The following is a 17,950-nucleotide window of genomic DNA, read 5'->3' on the forward strand; positions in this document are numbered from 1 at the left end:
CTCTGGGACTCCCATTTAAGCCTTTCCTTTGGGAACTCTATATCCTTCTTCCAGTTCCCTAATGTGGGCCCAGATCTCATGGTCCCAACAAAGGCCACTTTGGATCCCATCTCCATCTCACCCCCATGCTTTGCTCATGCTGCTGTCTTTTCCAGAATACCCACCCTGTCTCACGGCCTGAGGGACCCTGCTCACCTCTTTCATGGCACCTTCCCTGGCTACTTGGGACTGCTCTTCTTTTTATGAAGCACCCATATGTCTGCAACAGGTGGCTGGACAGCAAGGTCCTGCTCTTTGGTCCTGTCCTTGCTGCTGACTCCCACCAGCCCACCCCTTTCTAGTGTTCACACCCCAGAGTACCCACCAAGAGTCAGCATTGAGCTGGTGCTCAATACATGCTGATTTTTCTTTTTCTCTCTATGTTGTTCAGTGGGACATGTGGAGGGGGGGCACTTCAGCTATGACTCTGAAGGGCACCCCCAGACCATGTAGAGATGTGAGCCGGGTTGTACCTCGGGGGATGCGGATGGTGATGTTGGACAGTGTGGGGATTCCATCAGGGGTCCATGTGAAGAAGCCTCCAATGATCTTTATTGGTGGTAGCCCACCGCCCGGAAAAGAATAGAAAAGCAGCTCAGTTCTCAGTGTGAATGGTCTCTTGCCTCCCTTCCCCCGATGAAAGCCTAAAAACTCTGATTTCAGTCCCTGGGTCACTTCTAGGGCAGAGGAGTGGGGAATGGCCTTCTCCTGCTGACCCCTGCCTGAATCACCCTCTCTGAGAGGACAGTCATGGGGTCCCACATTCAATGGAGAAGGAAGACTTGTCCCTATTTTGGGGACAGCTATGGACTCTCCAGGCAGGCAGGATGACCTCCAGAGCAGAGGACTCAGCATATGTCTCTGATGCTGCGCTCCCTCCTGGAGATGGTGCTGGGGGGCCAGACTTGGGGGTGCAGGATCTAGGACTCACCTGGACACAGCAATTGTCAGCATCCCCATCCGCACTGGGGGCCAGCCTCTGCAGTGGGGCTGTGAAGCCCCGGCAGTCCTCTCGGGCTGGATGCTTGCGGTTCACAACCTTAAGGGGCTGGAAATGGTCAGGAGGAGGTGAGGGCCCACAGGGCTGGGAGCTGTGCAGGGAAGGAAGTCCCCCCTCCTAGGATGAGAGGCTGAGACAGGACACAGCAGAGCACAAGCTACAGGCACTAGAGAAAAACACCGGGAGTGGCAAGGGGAAGCCAGGCACTCACCACTGCCTGGTACTTGCTGGCTTGGCCCTGGGGCGCAGGCTCCCGGGGAGCACACTGCTCCTCGCGGATCTCTGCACTGGACAGGAACTCGCTCAGCTTTTGCACACTGCAAAGGAAGCACAGAGACACCCCTCACCCTTGCCAGGGGCAGAGGGAAGGGGAGAGGGAGGAGAGTGCAGCCTGAAAGAGCGGCTCTGAGAAGGTTCTGGGTCCTGTGGTAGTGTCCCCACAAACCCTACACTGGAAAAGGACAGATCAGTGGGCATCCATGGCGGGCAGCTGATGTTACCAGGATTTGTTAGGGTTGACCAGTCAGCTGGACTGGATTAGGGTCTGGGTTAGGGTGAGATTGGTTAGTTTTAGGGGTAATTAAGTGTTAAAGCTGGTTCCTTGGTGTTGGGCTTTATCATTACTCTTAGAGTTAAGGTTGGTCAGTGTTAAGTTTAGTTAGGATCAGGATTGGTTATTAACAATAGCTAGTATTCGTTGAGCACAAACTATATGCCAGACACTGTGTTAAATGCTTTATAAACATAGAATTAAATTCTGCTGGGGAGGTGTTATTACTCCCAACTCAAGGAGTAGAAGGCCTCAGCTTTTCTGGTGATGGTGATATTCGGAGTGTCTGCATATAGAAATGCTTCTGGGTCAGCACAAGGGAATTCCAACAGTGCAGCATCCTTGAACCTGTGGTTTCTATACAGAATCACAGAGCTGGGCTGGGGTGGAAGTGGAAGGGTGATCATTAGAAGTCACAGTGCCATGGCCAATTAAACTAATTGGCACAGCCAAGCCTAGAAATAGGAGCTAATCTTTCTCCAGCCCTGGTTTAACTACTCCTGGGTTACATACTCCTGTCACCACAATTCTGCTAAGTTAAGTCCCCTTCCATCCTTGAACCCTGACCAGAGCTTCCTTGTGTGAGTTGTTCCTTCCATCAGCGACTTTGTTCCAACAGCGATTTCCCCTCACTAGCTTGTCTAGGGTCTGCTAGAGTCTCATTAGACCAGGGTGTCACTTTCCTCAAGGCTGAAGGGGCTCGGGTACTGTCTGGTCCCACTGGCGATGAGAAAGGACATAGCTGGCCCTCCCGAGAGGCATGCCAAGACCTAGCTTTCAAGGAGCTATTTCAGTGGTCCAAGGAGATCTTCACACTCCAGGTGTGGAACTCCCCAGCCAAAACCTCAACCCTCTACCCTCAGGTGTTCATTCCCAAGAGGGTGATGCCTCTGGGAGAGTGGCCACAGGGCTCTAGAGCCCCGATGTAGGGGCTTCCCAGAGCTGCAGGCTAATCAGGGACAGGACATGCAGGCACTTAGGGAAAGCTGCTTTACTGACCAGGGTCGGGAAGGCTCTGGGACCCGTGGAAAGAAGAGGGGATGTTCAGCCTGAGGAAGACAAAGATTCAGTGGATACCTTCTGAAATCCGAGGGGCTGCCATGTGAAGAGGAGCAGTGCTCATTCTGGGTGGCTCTGGAGGGTGGAACTAGCACTGATGGGCAGAATTTATGAGGAGATGCCAATTTGGGCTCAACATGGAATTTTTTTTTCTTCTTTTACAGAGTTGTCTTGCAGGTGCCATTGGGTTTCCTCTCCTTGGAGGTATATAAGCCAGTCGGGTAATCCCTTCTCAGGGATGGCATGGAGGGGAGCCACGCATGGCTATGTCCCTCTGGCCAGCTACGACCACCTTCAGCAGAGGCCCGGATCAACAGGGAAGTATGACTTTGGACCAAACAACTGTAGTTGCAGTGGTCACTGGAGCAAGCCCTGGGGCCACCACACGAGCTGCCTGTCCAGTGTCCTTGCTGGACCCTCTTCTCACCTGACTAGAGCTTTGACTGTAGACCGGACCACACTGGACAGCAGGAACAGAGGTGTGACCAGGATGTGGAATAGCGAGAGGGAGGCGAAGGCCACCGACGGCGAGAAGTCGGCCTCTTTGAAGAAGCTGACGTGGCCCACGAAGGTCTGTGGATAGAAGCACAAGTGAGGTATGTGACTCAAGAGTGTGGCCCTCTCCCATACTGGCAGCATCAGCCAGCAGTGCTGAACAGGGAACCCAAGGAGAACTTCCTGTTAGAGACACCTTCATCATCTTCCATCCATCTCCTGGAAACGTCTCCAGCAAGCTCAGGACTTCAAGCTGGAGGGCTGGGGCGGCTGTGCCTGCCCTGCCCCCTCCTTGCCAGGAATGACCAGAGGAAGCCCTCAGCTTAGGTCAGCTCTGCCCACTCCAACAGCAGTCCTCAGTCAGGGAAAATGTAGGCACGATCATTCCCAAACCTCCTCCTCTCTGCCCCTGGCTACCTGGCTGGCCCAACAGCCTCTGTGACCCAGGCTTCCCCAAGGAGCCAGGCCAGAACCAGCCCAATAAATCATGTCAAAAGTGAATTCCCAAGTGTGTCTGACGGCTGTGAACTCACCACAGCTCAGGTACACTGGTCCCTGGAGGAAACAAGTGCATCTTTTAAAAGAACTGTGGCCATCACAGAAGCCAAGGATGGGAGCCCTGGACTGTTGTGAGGGCTCGGCCTTTCTGGAGGGGTATGCTTCAGGCCCCCACTACTGGGCTCACACACAGCTTTGGTCAAAATCACTTTAGGAAACCTCCACTGTAATCTTTAGATGTGGAGAATTATTCATGGGCTTATTCTTAAACTCCATAAAGCAGGTTATAAAATTGTGTGTGCAACACAATCCTATTTTTGTAAGAATGTCACATTATGTGCCTTAAAAAGAGACTGGAAAGAAACACATTAAAGATGGTGCCAGTGGGATTGTGGGTGATTCAAATTCTTTGTCTTTTTCTTTCTGAATTTCCCAACGTTTATGCAATAAACACATCTTACTTTTATAATTAAAAAGTTTGATAGCTCTTTTTAAAAGCAAGTGAGATTTCTTTAAAGATGAAGCCGCAGGTCTTCTGGGCCCAGGGGCAGAGTCAGGAAGTCACCTGCTCGGCATACAGACTTTCAATCTATTGCCCTATTTCCAGCCCCACTGCTGGGCACATCATCCGAAGTCCTTGTGCAGAGAGGCCAAACCCTGGGCAACCTCTCACTGCAGACATTCTCTGCCACCCACCGCATCCGGAGATGGAGAAGGGATCCACTTACAATGAGGACAGCTGCAATGGGGATGGCCGTGTTCATGAAAACTGTGGAGGAAGCACAAGGGAAGTTTAGTGGGAGGGATGAGATAGCTAAAAATGAAGCTGCCCAGGGTGGTCTGGAAGTAGTGCAGCCCATGGGGTCCTTTCTCCAGCCAGCAGGGTGGAGCTGGGCAGGGTAGGGGCAGAACTCTAGCCTTGGGGTCCCCTCCACCAGTGTCTTACCCTGTTTGTTTCCCTTAGGATTCTCACCCTATGTGTCTGAGACTTGAGCCTTTAGGCAAAAGCCTAAATGCTTTCATTCTGCTCCAGGTGGCCAGTGGGAAGGAAGTCCCGTGAGAAATGATAAGAGAAGGGATTGGAGCATTGGCTGCCTTTGGCCAACTGTGAGGTCAGTCTCATGTGTTTCTGGGGGGCACTAGATTGCTACCCATTGCTCTGCCTTTGGTCTCAAGCCAGGTTCTCTCTGAGACTTAGAGGATTCCTCATCTCTCATGGCTCTTGGGAAGGATTTCAAACTCACTCACACTGAGGTATTAGTAACCAAGGACAGCTTAAAAGAGGGTGTCCCTTGGCTCCAAGGCTTAGAGTCCCTACCCAAGAGGGACAGTTGATTTGCTGCAACAAAGGTCCCCTCCTTCTTTTGTTGAAAGTGTGGCCCTCGGACTCTTCATAGGGATCCCAGAGAGCAAAGGGAGCTGGACTTCAAGTCAGAGAAGGGTGGAGTTCCTGACCTTGGGCAGGTCATTTACCTTTCCCGTGCCTTGGTTTCTATACCTGATTTTTGTAAACATGTACTTGTTCACACACTCTGGCTCCCTCCCAGTGAGAGGGGATAATGTAGGGAACAGACTCTGTGAACCTGAGATGCTGCCTGAATATCACACCTCACAGGCTTCTAGTTTAGCTCTGCTTCACAGGTCATGCTCCTGCCCAAAGTGTGAGATGCGGGAGAGAGCCCTAACCCCGGGCCTGAACTTCCGGAGAGCAGCCTTCCTGGAATAAGAGATGACTATCTTAGCTGCCACCTTCCCATCTCCTCCCCCTTCCTTCCAGGACCCTCTTCCAGAGTCCAGAAAAGAGTCTGCTTATATAATTAGCCAAATTAAAGCAGAAGGAGCCAGGAGCCAGAGGCCAAGGGATCAGCTGCTGTGCACATGGCCCCCATCTAATGAACGGTAAAGGTTCTGGAGACACTGAAGAATTACAGACGGTCAACACCATTCCAAGAAGCAGACTGTCCACTTACTCCAAGCATCCTGTATGCACCAGCAAGTACGGACACAGTGTATGCTGGAGACATGGAGCCCCAAGTGGGTGGGAGAACACGGCCTCTGCCCACAGTGGGGTTCTTGTCTGAAAAGGGGGCAGAGCTGGGCTCTCAGGAAGCCCCCATTAAGCTGGGGAAACAGGGAGCATGCCTCTGGAAAGATCCCTAACAGACAGGAAAGACATTGGGTCCATTTTGGGGGAATTCTTAACCTGGTGAGGGAAACGGCCCCAGGCGTCAGAGAGCTCCCGGTCTCATGGAGGAAATACACCTAGTCTCTCTGACCACATGGTTTTTTACCAACACCAATATCATACCTGACCTTTAGCAGCCCTTCCTGAAGAATGCATTATGGTCTCCAGGTACTCTGCACATTGCTACAGTTCTCTCTATGTCTCTGCCAGGGGGGCTGTATAAACATTATCGGTTTTCCTACAGTGTAAGGGACCCAGATCAGGGACGTAGGACATAGCACAGCCATCATGGGTTGGGATGAGGGAGGGAGGACACCAATAGGCCTGGACCCTTGACAATTACCAACCATATAGCTCTAAACATTGGGGTAGTCACGGGGCGCCTGGGTGGCTTAGTCGGTTAAGCGTCCGACTTTCGCTTAGGTCATGATCTTGCGGTTCATGGGTTTGAGCCCCGCTTTCGGCTCTGTGCTGACTGCCAGCTCAGAGCCTGGAGCCTGTTTCAGTCTGTGACTCCCTCTCTCTCTGACCCTCCCCTGCTCACACTGTCTCTCTCTCTCTCTCTCTCTCTCCTAGAAATAAATAAAACATTAAAAAAAAAAAAAAAAAACATTGGGGTAGTCACGTCCATCCCCTCCTGGGCCAGTTATTCCAGAAGGCTCCTTTAGAGGAGGGGCCTCCTTCTGTTTCTCTCCTGCCCATCTTCAGCAATTACCAGAAGGGAGGGGCTCAACTAGAGAAGGTACCTGTGCACCATCCCTGGGCCCCCTCCAACACCTCTGGGGCTCAACTCCCAGCTCAAGAATAGGCTCGAAGTTAGGATGCAAATTGGCACAACTGTGCTTAGAAAGCAATCTGGTGCTTCGAAGCTAGAGCCCCGCAGAAGTTCAGACCTTCTGATCCTGTAATCTCTCTCCTGGGAATTCATCTTGAAAAATCGCTTAACAGAAGCACAAAGCCCTGAGCAAGATGGTGTTAGCTGCAGCGTTATCTGTCACAGCAAAACAAAACCACAACCACAGCCATAAACCACCCAGATTGAAACAAACTGGCAACGTCCGACAGGAGCGGCTGTTTTAGTAAACATGGTACATCGACTCCGGGGGAGATTTTGCAGTCAGAAAATGTGTGATAATGGGTATTTTGTTCTACTGCATGTTTTCTCTGGTCGTGATTTTTTGAATTTATTTTTTCCCTATCTTATTGTCTTTATTCTTGTAGCTGCCTGAGCTCCTTTGAGGAATGAGACAAGCTATAAATAAATTTGAAAATGAGTATTCCAACGCTGATGCAGCAACATGGAGAATGTATATAACATAATTAATTTCTGTCCTGTTCTGTTGTTCTATGGAGACGTTGGCGAATGAAAATGTAATTTTCCACTTCCTTCATCCTCTCCTGGAAGGACAGCCTTTGTGCAGGGAGCTCTGGGTGCCATACAGGGTGGGGGCTGGAGGAAGGGAATCACCAGCTGCGTTTTCAAGGCCCCTCTGAAGACCACCCCCCTGGGCCCTGGGGTGGACATGACTGGTACTGGGGATGTCAGTGTCTAAGACTCAGGAGCCTGGGATGCTACCAGCGTTGGCAGGTCTTTGAGCTAAGCAGACACTCCCTAGCAAGGGTGAGGAGAAGGGAGCAGGGTGTCCCAGCTGTCACAAGTTGAAGATCAGAGACCCTGCCTCCAGTTTCCTGAACCACATAAGGCCCTGTAAGACATTAAAGGTGATGGTGGGATGAGAAATATGACCAAGAATTGATTTCTCTCCAACTTTGGCAAGGGGTGGGCTGACTCATTTTGATTTGATCCGGATAGGGGCGGGGTGGTGTGGGGAGAAGAACATGATACTGCTCAAATCCTGAGTGAGCAAGCTCCCTTCTTGAGGGAGCAAGAAGTACTGTGAAATAATTCTAAGTGAAAGCCGAAGATTAGAAAATCATGTGTGAGTGCGGTACTGTTATGGAAAAGTTTAGCTGTGTGTAGGCAGGCCTGACATGCCACCTTCAAAAGTAAAAGTCTTTCTGTCATGGTGTAGACATATGGGTAGGTGTCATTTTAACACCCTCCTCTCCAACTATCCTTTAAGAAGTATTCCTCCAAAGGGGTGCCTGGGTTGCTCAGTGGGTTAAGCATCTGACTCTTGATTTCGGCTCAGGTCATGATCTCACGGTTCTCGAGTTCAAGCCCCACATCAGGGTCTGTGCTGACAGGATGGAGCCTGCTTGGGATTCTCTCTCCCTCTCTCTCTCTCTGCCCCTCCCCTGCTTGCACGTTCTCTCTGTCTCTCAAAATAAGTAAAATTTTTAAAAAAGAAGTATTCCTTCAAAAATTATTTTCTGAGGCTGTCTTCTGTCCCAGGTGTTGTGCTGCATTCTGGGGGTAGAGTAGTGAACAGCTGTGTCAGCTTTTCATAAACCACCCCCCCCACCAACAAAGCAAATGACAAGTCACCCAAAACCAAAGCAGGGCTCAGATCAGCCACTACCCCTGGCTTTGTTCAAGGAATGCTGCCCGGCCTTGTGGGTGTCAGCCTACGCTGCAATACCAGGAGCTTTTTATTTCCACAGCATCGATAAATATTTCAGAGGTCATGCATCCAGGAGGTACAACCAGCCATTTGTGCCTCTGGTTAACTTCATCTTTGTCTCCACGGAGGGCAGGGGAGCAGCTGCGGGCTCACAGCCTGGCCTAAATGTGGGTTGCGCCTGCCAGAGGGAGGTGCAACCCACATTTAGTTGGATCCATTCAGCCGGATGTCCGTCTGAAGTCTACAGAGGGGAGGGAAGGAGGCTCGGCTGCTGGCAGTGGAGGAAGCAGAGCCTCTTCTGCCCTTCACAGATGCCCCTCCCTGGCTCTCCCTCAGGCAGGCCAGGATATGCATTGGCTGCCCCGGCTCGTGAGAGGAGGGGCAGATGTTGAAGAAGAAATTCACAGAAGTTGGAGGAGGAAGGGGGACCAAGTATGGAGGTCACCTTGTCCTGCAGCACTGGCTGCTCTGAGTCGGGGCCTCCACCGAGGACGGAAGCAAGACTTGCCAAGAATCGCCAGGCCCTGGCAGGTGCGGGGTGGCCCAAGAATGGTGTTCACCAGCACCATCCTGCCCACCCCCACAACCCTGTCTGTGGCAGAGCTGGGTTTGGAGGTATGGTTTTTGTTTTGCAGGACATGGTTCGAGGCCAGTTACCTCCCTCCAAGGGTGGCCCACTGACTGTGGCTCGGACCAGCTGGGAAGAAAGACCTCTGACCCCAGAATACTCGAAGAGATGGCAAACATACCTGCCCTTAACTGAATTCTTTCAGTGGCTCTCCTGCGTTGGGCCAAAACCCAAGAGGTCTGAACACAACACACAGGGTCCTGCACCATCTGGTCTTCTTACCCTCTCCTCACCGAATTGTGTTCAAGTCTTGAACACACCATCATTCTTCTCACCTCTGGGCCTTTGTGCCTGGAACATTCTTCCCCTCATCTATCTAACGTGTTAGTCATCCTTCAGGCACCTCTGACAAGATTTCCTTGATACACATGACCCCGAAGACTAAGTTGGGTAGAACTCTTATGGGCACCTAGAATAACCCTTTCACAACACAGCTGCACGTCTGGCCTCCCTATCAGCCTGTGAGGAACGTGCAGGCAGGGACCGCTATTTCTTCTCAGCACTGCACCCACATACCTAGCACAGGTCCCGGCACATAGTAGGTCCTCACTAAATATTTATCAGATAAATGATGAGAGAAACAAAACAAAACTGAGGCATTTGGAACTGATCCCGTGGCTCTAGCCACTGTTCATGGAATGGTCCCTCTGAAGATTGTGAGGGAGAGGATCATGCTTGCCTCCTCTTTAATGCACAAGGCCTCAGTAAAGTCTGGCACAGAGAGAAGGCTCTGGAATGGGTGTTGAACAAAGAACAGAATGAACTGGCGGCATGTCTGTTGGTTGACTGGTAGGGCCTAGAACCCCTCTGTCACTCTTGCAAAGTTTGTCCTCAAATACACGGCTGGGCTGGACACCTAGAGTCACCCGCTTCTTTAGGGAAAAAAGGCTTGAACTGACTTCTTGGGGGAGAGTGGCCATGGCACTTAACCTCCAGCTTTTTCCCACTTAATCTTCTACCCACTGAAATCCCGCCCATCCTACGAGGTGCAGGTCAAGCCACCTCTTGCATGAAGCTCTTGCGAACTCCAAGCCCGCGGCCTTCCTTCTTCTCTGTTCTCTGCCATTTCCTGGCTGAGGACCTTAGAGAGTCATTCACCTTCCTGAGCCTCAATAAAATGGGAAAGTGGAGCCACACACCTCACAGAGCTGTTGTGAGGATTAAGTGCAAGTAGGCTCTCTAGGCAACCAGCACAGAGCAGGTCCACACAGATCAGTGCTCCCTGCCACGCTGTTTCATGTATGTCCGCTCTGGCTTCTCAGCACAGTAGACACCCCTGGAAAACGAGGAGCACAACTTACTCTCTTGCATCCCTCCCAGTGATTAGCCCAGGGCTGGGCTCCCTCAACCCCGGCCGAGGGACTTACATCTCTTTTTCTTCAATTCTGGATTTTGATGGTAGGGAAACTATATCCATTTCCTTTTCAACCCCCTGCACAGCCCTGGCCTGCACCAGCTCAGGGCTCTGATAGCAGGAGCGGCAGAAAGACTGCCAGAGGTACTCTGACTGCCTGGCATACGATGACCAGACTGAAAGCCCAGCAGGCAGCCCCGAGATGGACCCCATCAGGAAACGTGACTCTGGGGTTCCTCTTTGGTGCCAGGACCCCATGGCTGGTGCCAGGGATGAGAATGAAAGATGCCCCATTACATCAAGCCTAATGACCTGTGTCCTGATCCCTGGTGACAGGGAGCAGAAGGCAGGAAGTCCGGGAGGAGGTAAATGAAAACACATTGAAATCATATACCCACAGCCAGGAGGTGCCCCTCCCACTCTGTCTCCTCCGCCACCCCCCACCCCCCCACTGCTGACTAACAAACCCATCCCAGGAAGGGCAAATACCAAGTAAACAGCACTTAGCTTTCAACGCTCTCCTGGAGGGCTCTTCCCTTTCCTTCCCACTGCCCTCTTCCAGGTACCACCCTGGGATGCTCTGTTTATCCTTCTAGGTCACTGAGTCCTGGACAGGTGAAGGACCCTGGACAGACCCCTGGTTGGCTCCAGAGCCCCTCACTTCTAACATAGTCGTCTCAGCCCCTGACAACATGGTGTCTCCTTTCCCCCACATCCTCCTGGCCCCACGACCTTCACAAAGCCATGGCTTGGCTTCTGAGGACCCCATGGGACAAAGAACATCTACTAGGTAAGGTTTCAGTGGGCTAGCCTGGGAACCTAGACATCGTAAAATGTTGTTGATATACAACACCTCCCAGGTTGTAGTGTGGAATGTAAGAAACGAGCAAACATCTTCTAGGAGCAAAGTAGTTGTGAGCTTCTCTCATCTATATGACCTGAAGCTGGCCCTGCTTTGCTGCCAGGAATCTTGGGGGCCTAGTGACCCCTGTTTCCTTGCTGCTTCCCTTCCCTATCTTGCATTGCAGCAACGGGGAGCCTGCCCTACCCCTCCCTGCTGTGCTGCTGGGAGATGAAGTCACCTGGCGTGGGGGGAAACCCTCTCCACCTCAGCAGCTGTCCCCATTGATGAGATGTCTGGGAGCCAGGTGTCTAACTGGTTATACACAGTGGGGTGTTACTTTGACCATAACCAGGCCCAGGGGCAGGCAGAGCTGGCAGAGAGGAAGGTGAAGAGAGCCTGGGGCTGCACATGCTGATTTCTCTGACCTCCTGTTCCTTCCCAATTTCTCCTATCCTGTGGAGCACTCAGCCTGAGTGCTCAGAGGCCCTGAGCACTGCATGGTCAGGGCCAAGGGTAAAGAGAAGAGACCAGTAACCTGAGTGTCTTGGTGAGGAATCCAGGGAGCCACCACTGCCTGCCATGTTTGCCATCTGAGAAAAGCAGGTCCTAGCAGGGCTTTCTGCAGAAAGATGCCATGACTAGTGCCATGGAGGGTGGAGGGTCGGGCCACTGCTGACTGTGGTGAACCACGGGACATCATGGTCTAGATGGACACAGGGAGCTGGGACGCTTGGGTTGCTCAGTGTAAGCCCTGCCCCGTGAGAACCTTCAGGTTGGGTGCCGGCCACTGGCTCCACTGGACCCAGTATGAATACCAGGGACACACAGGACCTGAGCGGCTATCTTATTCTCCATGACCCTGTCCGGGAGACATGGCCAGTGCACCCTCCACTACTGGCCCACCACCGGCGACCCCCACAGTTGTGCTTCTTCCTGGCACACCAAAAGAACCAACTTCAGCTGGCAGAGGTGGTCAGTACTGCCCACCTCTCCTAATTTCTTTCCTTCTCCATTTCCTACTCCCATCAAAGCCTGTTCTTGGTTGTTTCTCTTCTACTCAGGGAAAATAGCCTGAAATGGTGCCCCATTGTGTCCTAAGTTTTCTTTATCCTCACGTAGGTGTCCAGCCCTTTGTGAAAAATAACATGAGATGCCAAGGGAACTGGTCTGAGCCATGCTTTTAACCTCAGGAAGACACCCTCCCTGGGTCCGCATTTCCCATCTATAAAATGGTTTGCCCAAATAGCAGAAAGCATTTTCTTTATGCGGGGCTTGAACTCATAACCCTGACATCAAGAGTCGCTTATTCTACCCATTGAGCCAGCCAGGTGCCCCTCTGCAGATCTTTTAAGTCACAAATGTTCTCTTCAGCCATGTTAATTCATTTAAGCTTTACACTCGAGTTATTTTGTTTCCTTTTTGTTTTTTTCTCTCTGGGGGCTTCTACTTGGCTCTTCCTACCATACTGGCTCTTAAACTGGACAGGCTAGGGAACAAGGGCGAGGTCTGCCAGCTGCTATCTCGATCCCAATTACGCACTTGGGCAGTAGCCACCACCAGAGGTTGGGGCCATGGAGCCACCAGACCAACAGTAAGATCAACTTGGGGCAGGACTCTATCAGTCACCTGATCTATATAAGCCCTGGCCTGACCTGGGGACCACTGTCCACCAAATTAATTTTGATAACTCAATTCTTAATTTCTAGAAGTCCTTTTGACTCTTTTCCTCCTGATACTTATCTGTTTTACCTTGTGGGTTTTACCCCTTTCCTTGAGCTCTTTGATTATTTTAAACATATTTATTTTATTTTCTCTTTTTTTTTTTTGCACTTGCTGACTCTTTCTCTGCTGGTACATTTTTCTCAGGTGGATTTTTGTTTCTTTACTATTAGCTCATTGTCCTACATGAGCATTTGCCACTGGAGCCCCATATTCTCTGGAAAGTGGTTGTAATACATATGTCTGCTGGGACCCCAAGAGTTTTTACCAGTTTTGGTCTTTTTTCCCCCTTCTCCCTCTCTGTTCTGGGCTTGGGGTTTCCTAACCACTTGGTTAATACAGATTCAGTCCCTATATCCATGAGCATCTTTCTCCTCCTCATACCCCAGGTAGATGGACGCTTCCTTGGACTTGAATCCAGGACAGGGAAAGGAAGCTCAGTCTGACTTACTCAAAAAAGCCCTTACTGGAGAATCCAAAACTGTTGCTATTTATTCATTTACTGCTGCCTCCCCATAACAGATCAGCTCAGTGGAGTATAAAAGACCTCCTTTGTCTCTGTCATCCTTGTGTCTTGAAGGCCAGGACAGTGCCCTGCACGCAGCAGGCTGTCAATATACAGTTGCTGGGTAAGTGACTGAGGACACTGTGACTTCCGGTGGCTCTGCTCCCAGAGACAGGTGGAGGCTCGCCTGGATTGGGTGAAGATGATAAAGACTCTAGCTTCGGCCACCTCTGCTCCCTCCCTCAAGCCCAGACACTCAGCACACAGGGCTGGCTAGTTGGGTAGACTCACTGGAAATGGAGGTGTAGACAGCGAAGGCTCTGAGGCTGGTCATCTCCTTCCTGCGAGTCATTTCCACACGCGTGCAGAAGATGTTCTCCCAGGCGTACAGCTTGAGCAGCTTGATGCCACGGAGCATCTCATTGGTCTGCTTCAGCCTCTCGTTGGAATACTCCTGCCAGGGGTCACCAGGTCAGGGAGGGATTTCCTTTGACCCCCAGCCCACACAAGAGGAAGGAGCCAAGTCAATGCCCTCATCACTTCACAGGCAATGCCAAGCTCCTGAGCCCATGGGGATGCTCCCTGCTTCCTCCACTCATCCCCTTTCACAGACAAAGAAACTGAGGCCTGGAGAGTCAAGTGATCTGCTTAAGGTCGATGATAACATGAGTATATGTGTGTATGGCTGTTTGGTGGCATCTGGGGGAAGAGTTAGAAGCCTCGCTGATGTACAGGGAAAGGGAGCAAGCAGATGCATGGGGGAAGGATGGGAAAAAGGGGTGTGAGCACCCAGGGGACACTCACTCACCAGTGTGCTCCGCTGGGCCTGGGAGAGTTTGGTGGCCACGAAGTACTGGACAGGGGCCAGTAAGATGATGACAGCTGCCCCAATTAAGGCACTGACTCCAAGGATGTAGTAGAGGAGAATCACACCCACGACGATCTGAGGGAGGGTCATGGGTTGAGGGAGGGTCATGGGGGTGAATTTCCTTTGACCTGGTGGTTGCCCTGGGGAGTGGGTGTCGGCAACCCCCTTGCCCAGGCCCCTAGAGAGGGACATGCCACGGTGCCCAGGTTTCCTAGTTGTCCCCAGGGGCCAGAGGAGGAGGTGTGACAAAGCAATTTCAGAAAGAGGTATTAACGTGATGGGCTCTCACGCAAGCAGTGGCTTTCTGGGCTGATAACTAACTGCATTTATCTGCAAGCCTGCTGAAGCGTTAACGCTCTCCAAATCTACCTTCCAGATGGAAGTCTCAGAGCTGAGGTTGCACAATGAGTGTAACAGCACCTTTTGTTCTGTTGGCTGGCTGGCAAGGCTGATGGTCCCCTCACATTGGGAAAAAAGTGACACATAAGCAAAGGGGCACCGCCGTCTCCATGCCAGACAAAACCGGTCCAGGCTCTGAGAGTTCGTTCTTAGGCTCCTGGCATCTTTTTAAAAATAAAATATGAATTGTCTTCTATTACACTAATTTTTACATATATAAGAAAATGAAAATAATCTCTTAAGTTTATGACATCACGTAGAGTGCTTTTTGGATGAAAATATAAGCTTTTATAATTCTTAGAGGCATATACATTTTATAATCTACAGTACATATATACATATGTACATGAAGGCTGGTATCTTTAATGTTCCAGTGAATCTGGCAAGTATTTTCTGAAAAGAGAATTTTTCTGTTTCTAGCTTTATGCAAATGACTGCCTGCTTCTGAATATTTATGAGAAGTGTAAATTACTCTTACCAGCCCCTGACGCATCAAGATGACAATTTCTCAGGTTGCCTTCAAAGGCAGACGGCTCTAAATTCAGGGCTTATTCTAGAGGAACAGATGTGCTGTCTTCCTTAATTGGAAAAAAAAAAGTCTGCCTGGGTTGGCCCGGCACTCCCTGAGCCCTACACCAAATTGGCACTGCACTACCTCGGGAACAGAGGAGTGGGTGGGCGGCTCTGTAATTTCTGTTAATCACAGAATGCCTCTTGTATTTGCAGGATCTTAGGGGCTGGTAAGTGACCCTTTTACCACCTGCCTCCCAGTGTTTCACTGATGTTAAATGCTGACATGGGGGTGCAAAGAAGCATGTTGGGAAATAAAGAAAATCCTACTCTTGCCGGGCTCTGCTTGCATCACCCGACCCAAAAATTACCCCTGGCATTCAGTGTATTTGTTAGCTGTCCTCACGTGGAGGCAATCAGGGCATCGTTCAGCAGCTTCAGTAGCGCCAGCCACCAAGGAAGCTCCAAGAGCGCTCCCAGAGTCACCACCACGGCACCTGCTGGGGGTCAGTGCCCGGGCCCCCACCACCTCCAAGCACTGGCCGCTGCTGGAGCAGGGTCTGGAGACCCAGTTGTTGCTGATGCCAGGCTCCTCCTCATCCTCCATCCACCCCTTGTCGTGCTCCCCAAATTCTTTTGTGCACTCCTCTATTCTGAGGGGTCTGAGTGGACCTTCAGGAGAATATATCACAAATCAGTGATTCTGAGTATGCAAAGCAAGTGTGGGGAATACAAGGGTTATTTTAGCTCTGATTTACAAGTTAGGAAAACGACCTAGTATAATAGTGGGGAGATCATTGTCCCCAGAGAATGCAAGCCTGAGTTTGAATGAAGTCTCAGCACTTAGCTGTGCAATCTTTGGCAAGTTACTTAACCTCTCTGAGTTTCAGGTTCTTCACCCTTACAATGGTGACTTCAAAGCCCACTCAGCAGGATTTCTGTGAATATTAAATTAATATATTTTAATTATATATTCTATAAGTACCTAGAATAATACCTGGCACATAGAGATCAATACCAGGTGGCAATCCTTTTCTTTATTTAAAAAAAATTTTTTTAAATGTTTTATTTATTTCTAGGAGAGAGAGAGAGAGAGAGTGTGAGCAGGGGAGGGTCAGAGAGAGAGGGAGTCACAGACTCTGAAACAGGCTCCAGGATCTGAGCTGGCAGTCAGCAGCTCAGACGCGGGGCTCGAACCCACGAACCGCGAGATCATGACCTAAGCGAGCGAAAGTCGGACGCTTAACCAACTAAGCCACCCAGGCGCCCCAGTGGCAACCCTTTTCTTAAACAAATAAACAGGCCTCATGGGAACTCTGTCACTAGGGAAGCATGGAAAAGAGATACTTGGGTATGGTGCAGCTCCCAGCTCACTGTGTGGCCCACCCTCTCCAGGCCTCCAGTACCCGTAGGATGAGGAATCAAAGAAGTCCCCACTATTGCCAAGTTCCTTAACGTGGCGTGCATGAGCTTGAGGGGGCCAGTCAGGCCCCTGAAATTGTAGGCAAAATGTGTGAAGGCACATTTGGTTTTCTGAGAAGCTTTCATTAGATTGTCAAAAGTATGTGTAGATCAGAGGTTGCCTAGGGCTGGGGGAGGGGATGAGGAGTGAATGCCAATGGGTACAGGTTTCCCTTTGAGGTGATGAAAGTGTTCTAAAAGTGTGACAATGGTAGGGGCACCTGGGTGGCTCAGTCGGTTAAGAATCCGACTCTTCATGACCTCATGGCTCATGAGTTTGAGCCCTCTGTCGGGTTCTGCGCTGACAGTGCCTGCTTGAGGTTCTCTCTCTCCCTCTCTCTGCCCTGCCCTGGCTCACTCTCTCTCTCTCAACATAAACAGACAAGCAAACATTGAGCAAAAATAAATAAATAAAATCGTTAAAATTGTAATGATGATCACACAACTCCGAATATGCTAAAACTCACTGAATCATACACTTTAAATGGGTGAATTAGATCTTAATGAAGCTGTTATCAAAAAAGTATATGTAGCCCAAAAAAGATTACAAATCAAGGAGGGCTCCTGGAGATAAAGGAGTGGGGGTCCTGAGCTAGTTTCAGTATTACCAAAGGCCATCCAGGCTGCAAACAAGATCCTGACTAGGTTGAAGGGACTAGATCAACTGCTTGGGAACACTGGGTCTTGAGGGCTAGGTTAAAGCTCTAAGTGGCAAAGGTAGAGCCACCCTTTGAGGAATTAAAAGTGGAAAAACCAAATGATACTTCATGATAAATAAACAAAGGTAAGTAAAAACTTAAAAAGGGAGATAAAAAATACCACCCCCTCGGCGTTGGTAAGGTTAACTGCACAAGTGAGAGAGGCTGGGGTAGGCAAGTGTTACTTTTTCTTTTATTTTTTTAATTTATTAATTTAATGTTTTTAATGTTTTTAATGTTTATTTACTCTTGACAGAGCACAAGCAGGGGGAAGGGCAGAGACAGGAAGGGAGACACAGACTCCGAAGCAGTCTTCAGGCTCCAACCTGTCAGCACAGAGCCCGACATGGGGTTCAAACCCATGAACCATGAGATCGTGACCTGAACTGAAGTTGGATGCTTAACTGACTGAGCCCCCCAGGGGCCCCTGGGGCAAAGGTGATTAGTATTAGCATTGTTAGCAATGATATACGTGCAATAAATGCTATAAATAATAGTAATGATAACAATACAGTAGGTTTGATGGACAAAATCTTTCAAAAGAGGTTGTTGAAGGGGGCACAATAGAAAGTGTTCTTGTGGATAAAAGGCTGGTAACTACATTAGATGAGCT

The 17,950-nt window shown here is 50.3% G+C and overlaps 1 protein-coding gene across 4 annotated transcripts in view; it reads right to left on the reverse strand.

Annotated features, from left to right (window-relative positions):
* Positions 1-17,950, reverse strand: part of ABCC8 (ATP binding cassette subfamily C member 8) — a 76,816-nt gene that overhangs the window by 31,976 nt on the left and 26,890 nt on the right. For 3 of the 4 annotated variants that reach the window (XM_039236810.1, XM_039236809.1, XM_039236808.1), the window contains 7 exons: positions 14,210-14,344; positions 13,693-13,855; positions 4,370-4,410; positions 3,076-3,221; positions 1,251-1,356; positions 971-1,087; positions 513-588 (listed from right to left, as the gene is read on the reverse strand). In XM_039236810.1, coding sequence (XP_039092741.1) covers positions 513-588; positions 971-1,087; positions 1,251-1,356; positions 3,076-3,221; positions 4,370-4,410; positions 13,693-13,855; positions 14,210-14,344 — 784 coding nt within the window. The remainder of the gene's footprint in view (positions 1-512; positions 589-970; positions 1,088-1,250; positions 1,357-3,075; positions 3,222-4,369; positions 4,411-13,692; positions 13,856-14,209; positions 14,345-17,950) is intronic. The other variant, XM_039236807.1, reaches the window with a different exon arrangement.

The sequence above is a fragment of the Hyaena hyaena genome, unplaced genomic scaffold, assembly GCF_003009895.1.
Source record: "Hyaena hyaena isolate Hyena2069 unplaced genomic scaffold, ASM300989v1 scaffold_116, whole genome shotgun sequence".
In the NCBI taxonomy this organism is placed as follows: domain Eukaryota; kingdom Metazoa; phylum Chordata; class Mammalia; order Carnivora; family Hyaenidae; genus Hyaena; species Hyaena hyaena.